Here is an 18,314-nt window from a genome sequence, read left to right as displayed (position 1 = left end):
ATTATTGCCCTAATCCCAGATAATGCTTTAACAGAGCAATTTTCTGCTCGGGAGATTTGCCCAAGTCCCAGTGGAGTCGACAATTTCTTGACTCCCCAGAGTGTTCAGAAGAATGGAAGTGTGGACGGCACTTTAGGAAAAGAGACCATGAGATGATGTCCACCAGTTTAAACAATGCTATCATGGAGGCTTCTTTGGTAGTGTATTTGGTTCTAAACTGATACTTATCTTTCACATATATTTCCAGCCAAGTTGGTTCATGCTCAGTGTGAGTGTTTTTTTTTTTGTTTTTTTGTGACTGTGGTGTTTAGCAATGAATATTATGTTTCATAGCATTACTAAATGTTTTTTCCATGATAAATGAATCAAGAAGGTGCAATTTCGCTGATTGTTGGCTAGATCTGAGATAGAGTGTTATTATAGTAGTAATCAACAAGAGGCCATGTGTTACTGTGATTTTATCGCCCACCCTTTACTCATAGGGAAGTGACTGTATACATGCTCTCAAGTGGCTTATTGCTTTTGAAATTTAGTTTATTTGGAGGGTACTATTATCAAGTACAAACAAAAAAAAGATGATTCTGCAAGGTTCCTTTAGTAAAAGAAATGGTTCTATATAGAACCATGTGCTATCAAAAACCCTTGGAATGTATAATTAAATTATTTTTTGCATTCTGAAAGTTTTTCAGATTGATGGAGAATGTTTTGTAAATGGTTTTATATAGAATCTTTTTGAAAAGGGTTTCATTTAGCACAAAAGGAGTTCTTCAACTGTTACAAGCTTGACATCATGACAATAGCGGAATCCTATTTGGTGTTATATAGAACCTTTTTCAAAAATATATAAATGTTATATAAATGTTCTCCCATCAATTTGAAGAACCTTTCATGATGCAAAGCACCCTTTAATCATGCAAAGGGTTCTTCAAGTGTTCATGGTACTGTATAGAACCATTGTCTTTATTAAAGAACCCTTGAAGAACCAAAAGAGTAGCTATGAACTGATGAAGGAGGACAGACTTTTCATTTTGTCGAATGAAAAGGAAAATGTCATAATATAGTGATGTTTAATGAGTTTTATGCTCCCCAAATTGCCACCCCTACAATTTCTTGCTGCAGCTCAGGACAGTTTGCTGTATTGTGTTAGCATCAAGCTAATGGTGGCCAACATTTGTTTTCTCACAATGAGTTTAACACTTTTTAAGGCTGATGTACCAGGAACACGGATATTTGAAGTGCGCCAGAAATTCAAGTAACACCTACTTTTCTATTCTTTGTTTTGAAGATTTACAGTGAATAATTCTGTAAATACTTTAACTTAAAGCCTCATAGTGATCATTAATGGAGGAGTGGGTTAGCTTGATAGCTAGCTTTTAGCTTGTTTAGTCAATTATCTTTTAGATCAATTATTAAGAAAATAAGTTGCATACATACAGTATTACTATTTTACAACAGATTTGAATTGATCAGATTCAGATTTTAAGATTGGAACTATCCATTTTAAAATGTGGGTTTAAAACTACACCTCTCGCAGTATATCTTTAAAATGCAGTAGAGGGAAAATATAATGATTGTATATTCTAAATGTATCTTTATGTGCAGTATGTGTATTGAAACATGAGCATGAGAAACTGAATAAACAAACTGGTATCTTTTGTTGGACAGAAATGTATCATCTTTTGGACCAAAATATATTTATAAAAAGGATAGTTCTGATTCTGAAATCTGACTGGCCGAGCTACATTTGAAGCTGTTGTGAAATAACTGGTATACACCGACTGTGTCGGTTGAATTCTGTGTAACTGCAGATACTGGAGTTATTAAAACTATTGATGGAATGGAATAATCTGTTAACTGTTACGTTGCTTGGCAGCCACATTCTACAGTTACAACGATGTTGCTTGGTGAGAGAATTTTTTGAGATTGTTATTGTTACAGCTTTTCTGAACATTATTGAACCTCTTAGCACTTGTGACTCGTTGCTTTTAAAAGATATATTTTGTAGAAAAATATGAAAACTCTAACATTTTCTAAAATTTCATTTTCTAACATTTGAAGCCTCTTTTTGATTCAGATGCAAGTGTGCTGTTTTTCTTAGATTTACTTCAGTGGTGCTGAGCAAGCACATAGCTGCTGATTTTCTTACACTGCTCTGTGTAAGTTGAGCATAAGCAGAGTGTTTTAGTGTCAATGTGAAGAGTGTAGGTGAGACACTCATCCCTTTTCTTCTCTCACCTCAGAGAGAGAGCAAGCCATTAGTGTAAATCTCAGCATCTCTGGGCAATATAGTGGTGTGTATGTTGTCCGATTGAGTGCAGGGTCAAGGTGTTTCTCTATTTTCAGTGCTGAAAAGAGGCCTCTTCTATTGCCCTCACTTCCACTTTGACCAAGGTGAGCTGGGAGTTGTATTTTCCCTTAGCCATTTAGTATGTGAATCTGTCTGTCTTTTGTGAGACTAACAGTAGAAATGGTTTACAATGATGTATTGTAACAGACCAGATGTAAAGATCATATCATATCTTCCAACATACAACTGCACTCACTCCCTTATTGGATCAGCTCTCGCTGGCTAGTTTGGTTTGGACTGATCATGTATACAGGATGTATAGTGTGGATAAGTGCTAGCTGATCACATATAGAAAAGAGCCCAGACAATGTATTTGCCAATATTGATATTGAAGACCTCCAGTTTTATCAACATCAATGAAATGATGGGTGATATTTTAGCAACAATTGCAGGTTTTTATTGATCATGTCATTGTTGGGGCTCGCAATGTTTTGATGATAAGGCAAAACCTCAGACAACTTGAGAACCCAACATGAGTTATCCATTTTTAAATATTAGGCAACAATGGTAGATTTGAACATGAAATACTGTCATAGTTACAAAAAAAACAAAAACAAGTCAAATGTATGAAAACCTAACCCTTAGCATGAGAATAATGTTATAACATCGTAGATAACTGATGAAAAATAATAGAACAGAGAACAGTCCTACACATAAATCTAAGAAACTCTTTTCCAAGTACTGCAATTAGGAATGTGCATTGCGCATTAATTTTGATATTCAAGTATACTTAGTTAATAAAGAGAAACCTGGTTAACCACAGGTAACAAAAAGGACATGTGTTGAAATTAACGTATGGCTGGAGACCTTTCTTTTAGGTGATAACTCTTTTGGGAAAAAGCTAAAAACATTACGGCAAAAAATTTGGCAGCAAGCCGAGGAACACATTTGAAAACATTTGATTATCCAAAAAGGCTGAGGGAAAATAGTGGTTGAATATTGGAGGCTACCTCTTCAGATGTAAGCTAAAACTATACTTTTACTATACATAAATTTTACATGACTATTTTTTATGAATACTAATACGAATCTAGTAGTACATGCTGTTTCTTGCATAATCCTTATCCTCTCTGTTAACACAAATTTTTTCTAATTTATGAATATAATTCACCCTGCAAAATGTTACTTTTGTGTCATAACATACTCTCATGTTAAATGTGAAGCATTTTACATGTTTTTTTCTCACCATGATGTAGGGGTGGGAATCTCTTGGCACCTCACGATTCGATTCGGTTATGATTACGATTCAGAGGGCTGTGATACGATTATAAAACGATTATTGATGCATCTCATTTTCTATACAGGATTTCTTTTTTCTCACTGTGAGGACTTGGTACTTTTAAAGCAAAGTATTTGTAATGATCCATAATGCATTTACTTATAATATCTTTTATTAATGAAACAAGTGGAAGTGATGTGGCAAGTGAACTGGAAGGCTCTCATTCACTGCTTTTGTTTGTAGCACATTAGATGCTGCTTCCACTCGTCTATGATAAAATGTGCAGTTACAGTGAAATAAGATCCAGTGGGAGTGGATGTCCATGCAGCATGTTACAGCCATCCTACCCAGTTTCTTTTGTGATTTTATAACTTCAGATTTGGTCAGACTTGTTGTAGAGAGTCAGGAGTCACTGTGGCATTAAAATGTACAACATAGTGCGATAGCCCCGTTTCACAATGAGACTGCAGGTCACTTAGCAACACAGTCTCTCCTGGCTAGTAGCAAATGACAAGGCAGAGAGAGATTTAGTTCAGACAAACATTTGGAAATGAATGGATGGTTTGAAGCAGCGTTAAATCTGCAACGAGTGGCTGTCAAACACTAAAAGGTTCCAAAGATTGAGTCGCTTCTCTTTTGATTTTTTTCTGTTCCACGTTAAATGGTGCCGCATGTACATTCGGCGCCTCAGTCAGAATTTAAGGTGGAATGGAAAAATTCGAACAAGAAGCTGAAGAATAAGAAGCAAATTTATCCTCGTAAAACAGCTGAACAATGAGAGACATTTTACAATAGGCTGCTCTACGTCTGAGAAAAAGTTATGGTGGAGATGGAAGAAACACAGCTATAGCTGAGCTAAAGCTTAAAGCAGAGCAAAGTGAGTCTGCATTTTTGTTCTTATGTTTTAGCCTATACTAGGACATCTGCACACTGAGACATACTGGGCATTAAATGTTGTGGCTCCCAAGGTGGTCTGATTTTTTTGTTGAAAGGACAAAATGTCTCTTCTTAACATTTATGAGCTAACCTGGCTTTAATGCAGAGGGAGCTGGTCGGATTTCTCGCTCATTCATTGTATTTTTGTTATGTGCTGCCACAGACTGTCCAGGTGCTGCACTTACACACTTCCAAGTTCTGTCTTTGTGTTCTGTCAACATTATGTTATAAATTAAAATTTAGAAAATTGATTTTTTAACATTTGTGAATTGATTCAGAATCGCCCACATCCGCATTGCAATGCATCTAAGGATCTATTTTTTTCCTCAGCCCTACCATGATGGCATTTTGTGTTCAAGTTTATCAGTTCAGCCTATCACCATGAATACGAACAGAATGGCAAGCATATGTTAAGCTGCTAGAGTGCTCAGAAATGGGGGATTCTGGTCTTATCTACACATGAAAGAATGTTTGATTCAAGTTAACCTAACTAAATCAAGATAAGCAGGACTTGAAAAAGTACTGCCAGCTCAATGGAAACTTAGTATTTGCTCTGTTTGCTCTGTTTGTGTTTACCTTACTTACTGCAGAAGTTTATATCACTGAAAATCAGAAGGCAATTATAAATAGCATATATTTAGGCTTGAACCTGATAAGTAACTTTACTTAATTTTTTTTGAGACAGTGCATTTGCAAATCACCTTATGTAAGTTTACAGTGTAGAGGCCAATAAAGACTTGTCATCTTACCAAGATATTTTCTTCTCAGTGGATGATGTTCCAATATATTACATCAGAGAAATATAACCTATGTCGACTGTTTCTGGACCTATAGCTAACTAACATCAGCTAACATATTTACCTAGTTAGCAGTAAAGCAGCGTTACATCTGCCATCACAACCATGTTCTTAAAATTTCAGAAAAATTCAGTGCTCGACTTGTAAACAGACATTCAGAGTGGTTTCATATGAAGTGGTTCATTGCAGAGAAACTTGCAGACTCTTAATTTCTTTACAGTGATGTTGATGGGACAGGTGTCCAATATCTACAAAACAAATAGAGACATTTTATTGACTATCCAAAACCACCGGTAAATCTTTGTGTCTTCTGAGTATTTATATGTAATGTTGATGATGGTAAAATAGTGATAAATCTGAAAAAAACACCCTGCATGTACCACTCTACCATGAATGGATCGAAATAAATCGACTAAAATACATTTTAGGCCACAACTTTATGGCAATACTACTGTAGAACAAAGTGTCGGTGACATCAGGCAGCGTATATTTAACCATTTAATGACTTTCTGTGAAGGAGCTTTCGGTGGCATTAAACTCTTCAGATGTCTGGTTCCTATCACCAGCACTGTGAACAATTCTGACTCTGCAAGTGTCTCTGTAACAAAGCATTTCACATCAAATCACTCTGAGTGACTTTCTTTGCATTTGAACTGTTTAATGTAGAATTTTAAAAAAATCAGTAATGACCTTGGCAATATGCTCACTTTAAAGCACTTGTGTTCAAAAAGCAGCATAGTGTGATGTACTTAGCTACTTATTCACAAACACATGCAAAACTGTAACATTTTTGTCCTGTTAAAAGCATAAAACTTGTTTTGATTGAATTGTTAGTCTCTGTATTTTCTCTGCCTTGATGTGTTGAAATGTAATAAGTACCAAATAGTGTTTTTTCCCTTATTCACATACTCTCAATACTCTCACCTTGCGCATTAAGTACTTGAGAAACTGTGTACATCCCAAGCTTCATTATTTATATTATATAAGGGATTTTTAGCTTCTGCTGTTTAGAGAGGAAATGTGACATTTGAATATTGACAATCATATCTGTCAACAAAGTACTATGTAGCTAATTATACATATTAATAATATTAATTAATATTAAATTATTGCAGCCTATATTATTTCATACTGGAATTTTTATCCACTTAAAATCGCTTTCAGTCTTCTTCATTAGTAAGGCCCTGATAGTTAGGGACATGAAATTATTATTTTTTATTTTTATACCATATTTTGCTGTACCTTTCATAATATTATTGAATTGACCCCTTGTCAAGCAGTCCTGTTATTGATTAGCTTAGTGTCTTCATTGTCCTGCTGTACTTGTCAGCTATTGGGAAGAGACCGTTAGCAGAAGCAGAGATGATTCTACATGGCAGACATGGAAGAAATATGTCCAAAATCAATACAGACAACAATACCCGGTGGGTAGGTGCAGTCGATAAATAGTCAAATGCTGGCTCTAAATAATGTAATTTTTGTTCTTATTGGGAAAGGTCTGGTTTGAAGGGTCCTACAGAATAAAATGGAGAGAAGCTCTCAATCTTTTACTGAAGGGGGCAGGGCTTTCCATGCTGCTACAGCCCTTCTGAAGTGGACTTAGCCTAGATGAATTGTGCTCTAGGAATGTCATGGATATAATTCGCACAGGCAGCTTAATCAGGATGTTACCAGGAAACAACCTGCCAAAGAGAGGCAGCGATTGTTTGGTGGCCTCTGACCCCATGGCCCATTATAGATTGTCATAAATTCTTTTTGGGGCTTTTATGTGGCCAAGGCTCAGGATTTGGGTCTGAGCTTTGCAGGCACCATTCACTGAGGGCCACCCAGAGCTTAATACTCCAGGAAGACAGATATGGTTTCACTAAACCCAGACATATTAGGCACAAGGTTCATATCTTATTTGTACTGCCACCCAAGATCCACCTTAATGGATGGTCTTTCTCTTTTTGCTATTAAAAAGTGATCATTGGGGTTTTAATATTTTATTGCCATTATTCCTTGGTGTAAGAGAGCATGAAATATACACTGAATTGCACCAACATTTTGTGTGTGTGTGTATGTATATATATATATATATATATATATATATATATATATATATATATATATATATATATATATATATATATAATTTATTAATTTGTTTATTTTCAGGCTTTCGATGGAAGGATTTTTTTATCTACTGGACAGCATTGAGGAACGTCTCCCTGCAAAAGACGACAAGCTGTACAGTAGCTCTCCAGTCAGTGAGCAGAAGCTGAGAGATATTATCAGGTATGATGTTCTGCTTTGCTTGAAACTTCTTTTTCTCATTACTGTGTAGTGTTCACGCTTCCAGTGGAAATTGCATTATCCTGTCTTTAAGAGCACTCACTTTAAATTAAGTGCCATTACTTGGCACCAACAACACTCTAGCAATAAATCTTGGCCTCTAAGGGGTTTCAGATCATGCTGAATTGTCATAGTAACCCCTTCTTGCTGTTGAATTGTGGGGCCGATAATTAAGATGTCTGTCAACAAATAGACGTGCATTGGCATCGTAGAATCATCTCACTTTTTTTAATTTGCTCATATTGGTAGATGTAAAGGCTGTGATTAGTTGTTTGTCGAAGGCAGGTTGTGTTTATCCATTCATCTTTGTGTATGAGCATGTGCATTAAAGACTCACATATTTAGAAGCCCACAGGCATATACAGGTCCTTCTCAAAAAATTAGCATATTGTGATAAAGTTCATTCTTTTCCATAATGTAATGATAAAAATTAAATTTCATATATTTTAGATTCATTGCACACCAACTGAAATATTTCAGGTCTTTTATTGTTTTAATACTGATGATTTTGGCATACAGCTCATGAAAACCCAAAATTCCTATCTCACAAAATTAGCATATCATGAAAAGGTTCTCTAAATGAGCTATTAACCTAATCATCTGAATCAACGAATTAACTCTAAACACCTGAAAAAGATTCCTGAGGCTTTTAAAAACTCCCAGCCTGGTTCATTACTCAAAACCGCAATCATGGGTAAGACTGCCGACCTGACTGCTGTCCAGAAGGCCATCATTGGCACCCTCAAGCAAGAGGGTAAGACACAGAAAGAAATTTCTGAACGAATAGGCTGTTCCCAGAGTGCTGTATCAAGGCACCTCAGTGGGAAGTCTGTGGGAAGGAAAAAGTGTGGCAGAAAACGCTGCACAACGAGAAGAGGTGACCGGTCCCTGAGGAAGATTGTGGAGAAGGGCCGATTCCAGACCTTGGGGGACCTGCGGAAGCAGTGGACTGAGTCTGGAGTAGAAACAGGTGCCGCATTGCCCAAGTCAAGCCACTTTTGAACCAGAAACAGCGGCAGAAGCGCCTGACCTGGGCTACAGAGAAGCAGCACTGGACTGTTGCTCAGTGGTCCAAAGTACTTTTTTCGGATGAAAGCAAATTTTGCATGTCATTCGGAAATCAAGGTGCCAGAGTCTGGAGGAAGACTGGGGAGAAGGAAATGCCAAAGGTCCAGTGTCCAGTACCCACAGTCAGTGATGGTCTGGTGTGCCATGTCAGCTGCTGGTGTTGGTCCACTGTGTTTTATCAAGGGCAGGGTCAATGCAGCTAGCTATCAGGAGATTTTGGAGCACTTCATGCTTCCATCTGCTGAAAAGCTTTATGGAGATGAAGATTTAATTTTTCAGCACAACCTGGCACCTGCTCACAGTGCCAAAACCACTGGTAAATGGTTTACTGACCATGGTATTACTGTGCTCAATTGGCCTGCCAACTCTCCTGACCTGAACCCCATAGAGAATCTGTGGGATATTGTGAAGAGAAAGTTGAGACGCAAGACCCAACACTCTGGATGAGCTTAAGGCCGCTATAGAAGCATCCTGGGCCTCCATAACACCTCAGCAGTGCCACAGGCTGATTGCCTCCATGCCACGCCGCATTGAAGCAGTCATTTCTGCAAAAGGATTCCCGACCAAGTATTGAGTGCATAACTGAACATAATTATTTGAAAGTTGACTTTTTTTGTATTAAAAACACTTTTCTTTTATTAGTCAGATGAAATATGCTAATATTTTGAGATAGGGATTTTTGTTTTTTCTTTACTTTTTTGCCAAAATCATCAATATTAAAAAAAATAAAAGGCTTGAACAACTTCAGTTGTGTGTAATGAATCTAAAATATATGAAAGTCTAATGTTTATCAGTACATTACAGAAAATAATGAACTTTATCACAATATGCTAATTTTTTGAGAAGGACCTGTATATGTGTGTGTGCACAGCCCCTCAAGGCTCTATGAAGATGGCTCATATAGCTGTATATATTTACCAGGCTGTGCAGTCAGCGTGGGGGACTGAAAGGAGAGGAGCTGAGTGTGTGTGGAGCTGTGGTCCTGCAGCAGTTGCCCTGGTTGTCATGGAACATGTCCCAGGGTTGTCTGCTGCCCAGCGACCTGGTCAACACACACTGGTCCACTGCTACAGATGCAACATGGATAAGGTGCAGTAAAATGAACCTCCTTGTGAGCAGCTACCAGGGCACGGCTGAATGCCACCCTCTTGGCCTTTTCTGTTCCTTTGATTATTTTTTTGAGATATTTAATTTACTATTTTAAGTAAGTAAAGGCAATGTGTTAAATGTAGTATATTAAGTATTGTGATGTGCTCATTTATCATTTATCATGCTAAAGATAATACTTTGCCCACCGCAGTCATTAAATGAGTGTGCTTAAACTAGTACTCTAGACAAGTACACTAGGGGCAGAGATCCTCACCAGTTTAGGCTGTGAACTTATTTCATTTTATTTATCAGCACATATCATCAGCATCACATTCACTTAAATTGACATGTTACAAATTCCATGAATGTATGGCCCAGAAAAGAGTATTAAAAAAGAGTCTGAGACCACCCTTCAAATTATTTAATTTTCACTGAAAATGGCTATAAAGTAAAAGTCATTCATTTTAAGGAGGTTTATTAGCCCACCAAACTGTCACCATCAGATAAACAGTACTTAATGCTTTTATCAAGCTCCACTTGCTTTAGATCTGAAAAATCCGCAGGTGTTTCTGTCTCTTTTTCAGAGAAGACAGCTCAACAGTATGGGTCTGAAAAGATGTGAAGCTGTCAAGAAGCTGTTGCTGAGAAAAGAAAATAGATTAAAAAAAAATGAACATTTGCAAATTAAAACAAAAATGCTGGTGTTCTCAGAACAATGTACTAGTCACTCCATATTGAATGTTATAGGAGAAGCAAATGCAACAAACTTTCAAAACTTCCAGCTTCTAAAAGAATATCCCTGCAGGTTTTTGTTTTAAACACTGAAAGCATAGAAAGGATAGATTTTCTGAAAAAAATGGAAGTTGTACTAAAGGCAACAGGTCAATAAACAAAACACAAGAAATGTGATATATGTATATATACACTGCTCAAAAAAATAAAGGGAACACTCAAATAACACATCCTAGATCTGAATGAATGAAATATTCTCATTGAATACCGCCAACTCCTGGACAGTCTGTGGTGCAACGTGATGTTGGTGGATGGAAGAAGACATGATGTCCCGGATGTGCTCAATCGGATTCAGGTAGCTTCAATGCCTTCATTTTGCAGGAACTGCTGACACACTCCAGCCACATGAGGTCTAGCATTGTCCTGCATTAGGAGGAACCCAGCAACAACGCACCAACATATGGTCTCACAAGGGGGCTGAGGATCTCATCTCTGTCCCTAATGGCAGTCAGGCTACCTCGGGCGAGCACATGGAGGGCTGTGCGGCCCTCCAAAGAAATGCCACCCCACAACGCCAATCCTGGTGTTCTCTGGCAAATGCCAAGCGTCCTGCACGGTGTTGGGCTGTGAGCACAACCCCCATCTGTGGATGTCGGGCCCTCATACCATCCTCATGGAGTCAGTTTCTAACCGTTTCTGCTGCTGGGTTGTTGCCCTCCTACGGCCTCCTCCACGTCTCCTGAGGTACTGGCCTGTCTCCTGGTAGCGCCTCCAGGCTCTGGACACTACGCTGACAGACACAGCAAACCTTCTTGCCACAGCTCACATTGATGTGCCATCCTGGATGAGCTGCACTACCTGAGCCACTTATGTGGGTTGTAGAGTCCGTCTCATGCTACCACGAGTGTGAAAGCACCACCAACATTCAAAAGTGACCAAAACATCAGCCAGAAAGCAGAAAGGTACTGAGAAGTGGTCTGTGGTCTCCACCTGCAGAACCACTCCTTTATTGAGTGTCTTGCTAATCACCAATAATGTCCACCTGTTGTCTATTCCATTTGCACAACAGTATGTGAAATTGATTGTCAATCAGTGTTGCTTCCCAAGTGGACAGTTTGATTTCACAGAGGTTTGATTTACTTGGAGTTATATTGTGTTGTTTAAGTGATCCCTTTATTTTTTTGAGCAGTGCATATATATATATATATATATATATATATATATATATATATATATGTGTGTGTGTGTGTGTGTGTGTGTGTGTGTGTGTGTGTGTGTGTGTGTGTGTGATTTTTTTTTTTTTTTGTTAAATTTATGTTAAATTTTGTTACATTTTTTGCTTTTTCCCTGACACTGAAAAAGGAATAAATACTTAATGACCAGTGGTCTCTAACCTTTGCACAGTTGTGTATAATAATAATAAATGATAAAATATTCAAGGAAGCAGAACATTACACTGCATTTTATACTCATTTTATATTCAAGGTAGTTCACCTTGACTATCCTTGACTGTTGACTTGACAATAATCATACATGTCATTGTATTTGATTACCCTCTTTGTCATTGTCATTTCTTTTGTGAAATACCATCATAGAACAAATTATTTCCATATAATTAATTTTAACAATACTTTAATCTGCTGATGATACGGATGTATTGCTGAGGCCTATGTGTCTGCGCTACAGGTCATGTCTGTCGTCAGAGAGTGCTGCTCTGTGGGATCGCTGGTTTACACATGTCCTTCAGCTACTGCAACAGGAGGTTCTCCCCCTCGACAGCATCGTGCAGCTCTTCACGCCACTCCTAGTGCATAACAATGCCTCCTACACCGGCAAGGTAACCCCCGCCCCCAGAGCTGTTGAGCATCTCTCTTTTTGATCTCTGTTACTGCCAATAAAGCATGTCCTGTCTTTTAGATTTCTTAACAATACAAGCATTGAAATTAAATAAATACTACAAATAATGGACAAAGGTGGAGTTTTACCTGGCATCACTTCATCACTCTGGAGTTTCATATCCTAGTACTGGAGTGTGAAAATGGCAGTTTTACCAAATGGTTGTACAATATTGTGCAAATCATAGTTAAAATCTGTTTATCTTGTCATTAAGTGTTTATTTGCTCAGGAAAACACTTACATTCCAAAAGACACAACTAGTACTAATACAGCTAGTAGTGGTTTTGTGTATGTTCGTGTGTTGGTTGAACCTTCTGTTCAAAGTCTGTCCTTGTTGAAGCCCAATATTATTTTATTATCCAACAACTGGTTTGACTAATCAGTCTTTCTTTAAATGAAATCAGGTGCTCTTGTGCAGATGTCCATGCAATGACTGGAGAGGGAAAACCAGTCCACAAAATATGCTTAACGTGACCATATTTCTGCTGACTCATAAATTAAATCCTGTCAAAATAGACTTATTAACACAAGCATCCTTAATTTTAGCGCTTGCTTTCAAATTCAGTCACTGTTTCAGAGAATGTCCTTGTCTGAATCTCAGCTGTGTAGTAGGATTTGCTATTGTATATGTGACTGAGAATGTGCAATGGCAAAATTATAGAGAGAGAGAGATAAAGAAGTGAAAAGAAGAGTCAGGCTCTCAAGAGTGTGATCCTGCAGCTCTCTCGTCCTTATGGCTGAGGGGAGCAGAAAGACAAGTGAATGTGTAAAAGACACTCCGCTTCAGCAGCGTCCTTTCACTCTCTCAACCTTGTTCACTTACTCGTGAGATCAAAAACCATTTTGCACATGGGTCTAACTGCACTGCTGCAAAAGCTCAGCTACCAAAAAAGGACCAACATTTGCATTCACTGATATTTTAAATGTTTTATTGAAACCTTGGCATTTAGCCTTTATTCAGCCATATGTTAAAGTGATGTTTCAGCCCAAAGTCAAATTTACACAATTTTCTCCTTACCCAAATGTAGTCATCCAGGGTGGAGCTATGAGGCCTGTGGAGCTAAGTGATGAAATTTAGCATCATGCTGCATGCATAAATCATTCCACACTTCCCTCAAACCATACTTTGTACTTTTTTCCCATTTTTATGGATAACTGTATTTCATGCAGTTTCAGAAACCACTTAAATCTGTTCACGATTATGCAAGTGTGCAATGTTCTAAGCATGCAGTTTGCATGATGCTAAACTGGTAACTATATGCTTAATTACTAGCTTCATTAGCCCTGTAGCTTCAGTGCAAAACTAAAGAAGCAAACGTCAGACTATGTATTATTTTTTTATATACATATTTTCTTCCCTCATTCCAAACTTAAAACCAACCAGTTACGTGTCATTCCATCAAATACTTTCCCCAAAGCTCTGACTGACATTATATTCTCCTTTAAATAAAATTTAATGTATATGAATAGAAACATTCACACAAACAACTACCCAAACCCACTGTAGTCGCCTTATATCAGCATCTAAAGCAACTGAAGGAGATATTTCCGAATAGATTAGATACAAGATAATCCACTTGTATAAGGAAGGGGAAAGTCAATGGAAGTGAAAAACAGAAGTTTCCTAAACTGAAATAGAAAAAAAAAGATCGAGAGAAAATGATCCATGCAAGACTTGGTCAATCACCAAAACTGTCAGAAAATCAAGCTCCACTCTTCTTCAGATCTGAAAATATCCTTAGGAAGTTCTGTGTATCCTTCCACTGTGAGAAGACATCACAGTACAATCAGTCTAAAGAGTGTGTAGCTGTGAAGAAGCCGTAACTGAGAAAAGGAAAAAAAGAAAATTTGCACTACGTCATCAAAACTAGGCATCTAAGATATGGATTAAGGTATTATGGGCTGTGAAGTCTAAATTTGCAATTGGGATTATGTGTCATGAGAACCAGAAAACTTTGGAGGTGTGCAATAATATCGTAGCTGATTTCTTTGAATACAGCATGTCTCCCAAGAATGAAAACTGTAATAAAGGCACACTAAATGTTCAACATACTAAATACTGTAAAATATAATTATATTCAGCTTTTGAACATGTGTAATTTTCTTTTTTTTCTACTTTTTTCCAAAAGCTTAAAAATGAGTGACTTGTACTTGATGGTTGTTTGACTGAAAATTAAATAAATGGAAGAGTTTTGCATAGAACATTAAAACTCTATGCTTGTGTCAGAGTCTGTTCTGTTAATCTCTGTATGCACTGACATTTTTTATTGATCTGTAGATCGCTATTGAAATGTTAGAATCACATATTTGAAGTGTTTGAGTGTTCAGATCTGTTGATCAACTAATGCTTCCAACATTACTGCTCATTAAAAGCTACAAACAGACATCTCCATTTGAGTGGTGGGCTTTGAAGAATAGATAGACTCCCTTTTCTCTGATTACAGTGATGGGTTTGGAGATATGTTCAAAGATGTCATCATCAACTATCAGGCTTCAACTTCTTCTTGTAACATCTTCCTTCTGATCTTGCAACATTTTCTGTAAAGAGATATCTTAAGTGGATGAGGTGGCCAGGATCTCCTCAACTGATAACACCCCCATTGTCTGAATAGTGTTATCAGTTATGCAATTGGTGACAAAACAATCAAATAAATCCTGAATTTGATATCACTCTTGTCCCATCATAGGTCTCTGACTGTAAGTGGTACAAAATATAATTTACCCAGGATCAGAATGCTGGACAAAGCTCAGTCTGGTTTGAGGTGTCTGGAGTTACAGGTGTTTCTGTGTGTGTGTGTTTGGGATACAGGCCGAAGTGCTGTTGAAGAGGCTTTTGACCCGTGCAGCTGAAACACATCACTTGTCAGAGAGTGAGGAGTCCTCGTGTAGCAGCTTACCCTCACTCCTGCATGACAGCGTGGAGATCAAACTGGCCAGACTCTCCAAGAAATCATTTAACGCCACTGGCACACAAGGTCAGTGCAAGTCTGGGAATATTCTGAGATTGTTTGAATATCTCCATTTGTAAAGAAATAGTACTTGAATATCACAATGAGAACACATTTTGTGCTTTTATGAATAAAAAAAATGACATGTAAGGTTTACTGTTCTTTTTGGGTACAGTTAGCATTAATGCTGATCCATACCTCATCTTTGGGCTGATTTTGTGATTTATCTCCATGTTTCAGGCATATGTGGTTTAACATACCACCAGTTGACCATCAAAATGAAAGTTTTACACTATAAACAATCTTTTTTGTTTTAAATATTCCCATATCGTGTAACTTAGATATGACACTTCACTTGAGGTGAAGTGTAATATCAGCTGCTTATATTCTAACATTCTCTGTTCTACAGTGCATACTCTGTGAATAACATTTTTTAAATTGACAATAGAAAACATGATGGATGGTGTGGCAAAGTTTGGGCGCCCTAACAGGTTTTACAGGTTTTGTTGTGAAAATAAGTTAACATATCCTTACACAGAAAACACTGCTGAAAAATGTAATGCACAATTACTGCTTATTTGCTCAATTTAACATATTTAACATATTGCAGGAAAGAATGTGCCTTTTTTTCCTAATATGTTAAACTCATAAAAAGTATGAAAAATTGAAAAAATCAATTGTGGAATAAAATCTGCAGACACTTGTAATTCATGTTCAAACTTTTGCAAACTTGATACTTGATTAAGTAAATGAATACTAAAATGAGTTTGACTGCTCCTGTATTTGAATAAATACACCTCTCTTTACTTGATTTCACAAGATTTCATAGATGATTTTGTCTCCGGCATTGTTTCACACTGATTTGATGAATTAATTTTCCTTTAGTATTACAATTGCAAGTAGGTCTATGCTTGCCTGTTGTGATGTTATTAACCCTAGAGCTTTTTGTTTTTGTAAAAAATGGTCAACCAAATTATTTAAAATTAGCGGTGGGCTAAGTGGCCCTGTGGTAAGTACTGTGTATTAGACCTTAGATCTTAACCACATTGTAGTGCTTTCTTTGGAACAATGACGTGCTTGCTGTACATTATCCCCTACTACTCCAAACTCAGGATTTAAACAAAGATTATGACTCAAAATTTATAGATTGTATTAATGTATGATGATTACATTTTCAACAAGATGTATTTTATGAATTCCAAGCGTTACTGAAGTTATGTTAATTTGCCTTGTGTGGGGGCAGGGTGTAATAAGTGAATATTATTACAATTTTTATCATGCAGAGAATACTGTTCTATCAGTATTAATTAGAGATTCTTGTCTGCTGTTTAGTGAGTAGGCAGAAGCTGAAAAGGTTGCAACTTATTTGCTGTTATAGCCGATACCAAGAGAACCAAGTGGAACTAAGAGCCAACGCCCACTTTAAGCAGTAGTTTAACCAGACAGTTGCAGCACTTGCTGCCCCACAGGTCAGAGAGGAAAACTATAAGTATTCCATAACCAGACAGACAAGCTCATGCTGTAAGCATAATGCTGTGATGGAAAATCTCAATATAGCGTCTCCCATCCTAGTAGAAGATACAGCAGGGTGCTGGGGCTTTGTGGTCCTCAGGAGAAAACACAGTTTCAGAATTCCATTTCTTCTATCTGATAAAGCCTTGTGGACCTTTTTTCCCCTTTAAACACAAAAAGGCTGCTCAACAGCCCCCCTGCATCTCTCTCTCTCTCTCTGTCTCTCTCTCTCTCTCTCTCTCTCTCTCTCTCTCTCTCTCTCTCTCTCTCTGTCTCTCTCTGTCTCTCTCTCATTCTCTCTCTCCTGTTCTCCCCCTCTCACTGAGCTATGCTTTCTCTCTCTCTCTCTCCTTTCTTCCAGGAGTACAAAGTGGTGAAGAGGACAGAGCCGACCAAAGCCCTGTGGAAAGTATTCCTATTAGAGGTAAAAAGGCAGTGCCGAGAACCGCCCGTTTGGGAGTTCTTCTGTGCTTGTTTTGTCTTTCTCTTGCCTCAGTGGATAATGGGGGGTCCCCTTTTTTCCCCAAATGGATAGCTGTGGAAGGATGATCAAGGTGAATCAGGGGTCAAAGTCCCACCTGAAGAGTAGAGCAGGTCCTCTAATTATCGGCAGAGAAAACAAGCTTGTCTGTAACATCCCCCCCCACCCCACCTTCCCTTCTCGGTACGGGTGAAACCGAGCTTCTCGGGCAGCATAATGCGGCTGTTTAATTGTCCGCTGGCCGAGTGGGGGGTGCCGCACGAGATCCGGCATTGGTTCTCATTATCTTCTAAACAATGGCGGCTAGAAGCAGACTTGAAAAGACTGGATGTGAAGGCATGTCTTTAAGAGTCCAGGGTAGCAAGTCCCCAGCACCGGGCTCAGAAATGTAAAACTGTCCATTATTCCACTTGGCTATCTGATTTCATACTGTGCCTTTCATCTGCTGGCCTCCCCAAAGTGCACGGCCAACAGAAAGAAGTCCAGTTTCTCACTGCAACTAATCAAAGGCATGGTAGTACAAAAACAGCCTCCGCTGGCGCTGCCTACTTAGGAGATGTTTACAGGCGGACAGTGGGGACTTAGTGTGCAGTTTCTTTTGCAGTCATCACAGCAAACACCCCAACCACCTAAATATAACCTTTTTCATGTCTATATCCATTGCTGTATGTGCACAATGGTGTTTATGTAAGCCATGTAGCATACATGAAAGCCACTTTCAAATGTTCTGCATGTAACTAATGCCTGGATTTCTCAGTCATTAAAATGAGAAATGCAAATACGCTGTTGCGATATTGAAAGTTACATGTCAACAGTACTAAGAACATCGAGATAATGGGGCATTGCTGTATATTTTGTCCTCTTTGCATGGAGCTGAGCTGTATACTTTGAAGGCATGACTCATAATCAGTTTTATGATGACTTACGGATGTTTAAATGAGGACTTTTCAGTTGT

General features: G+C 38.0%; 1 protein-coding gene across 1 annotated transcript in view; it reads left to right on the top strand.

Annotated features, from left to right (window-relative positions):
• The window catches only part of kiz (kizuna centrosomal protein), a 41,105-nt gene that overhangs the window by 10,312 nt on the left and 12,479 nt on the right, over positions 1-18,314 (top strand). The window contains exons 7-11 of the mRNA XM_017699724.2: positions 7,457-7,576; positions 9,623-9,790; positions 12,209-12,359; positions 15,228-15,393; positions 17,240-17,302. Of these exons, the coding sequence (XP_017555213.1) occupies positions 7,457-7,576; positions 9,623-9,790; positions 12,209-12,359; positions 15,228-15,393; positions 17,240-17,302 (668 nt within the window). The remainder of the gene's footprint in view (positions 1-7,456; positions 7,577-9,622; positions 9,791-12,208; positions 12,360-15,227; positions 15,394-17,239; positions 17,303-18,314) is intronic.

Source organism: Pygocentrus nattereri, chromosome 10 (assembly GCF_015220715.1).
Source record: "Pygocentrus nattereri isolate fPygNat1 chromosome 10, fPygNat1.pri, whole genome shotgun sequence".
Lineage (NCBI taxonomy): Eukaryota > Metazoa > Chordata > Actinopteri > Characiformes > Serrasalmidae > Pygocentrus > Pygocentrus nattereri.
The sequence above is the reverse complement of the archived record's forward strand: the minus strand, read 5'-3'. Positions and strand labels throughout refer to the sequence as shown.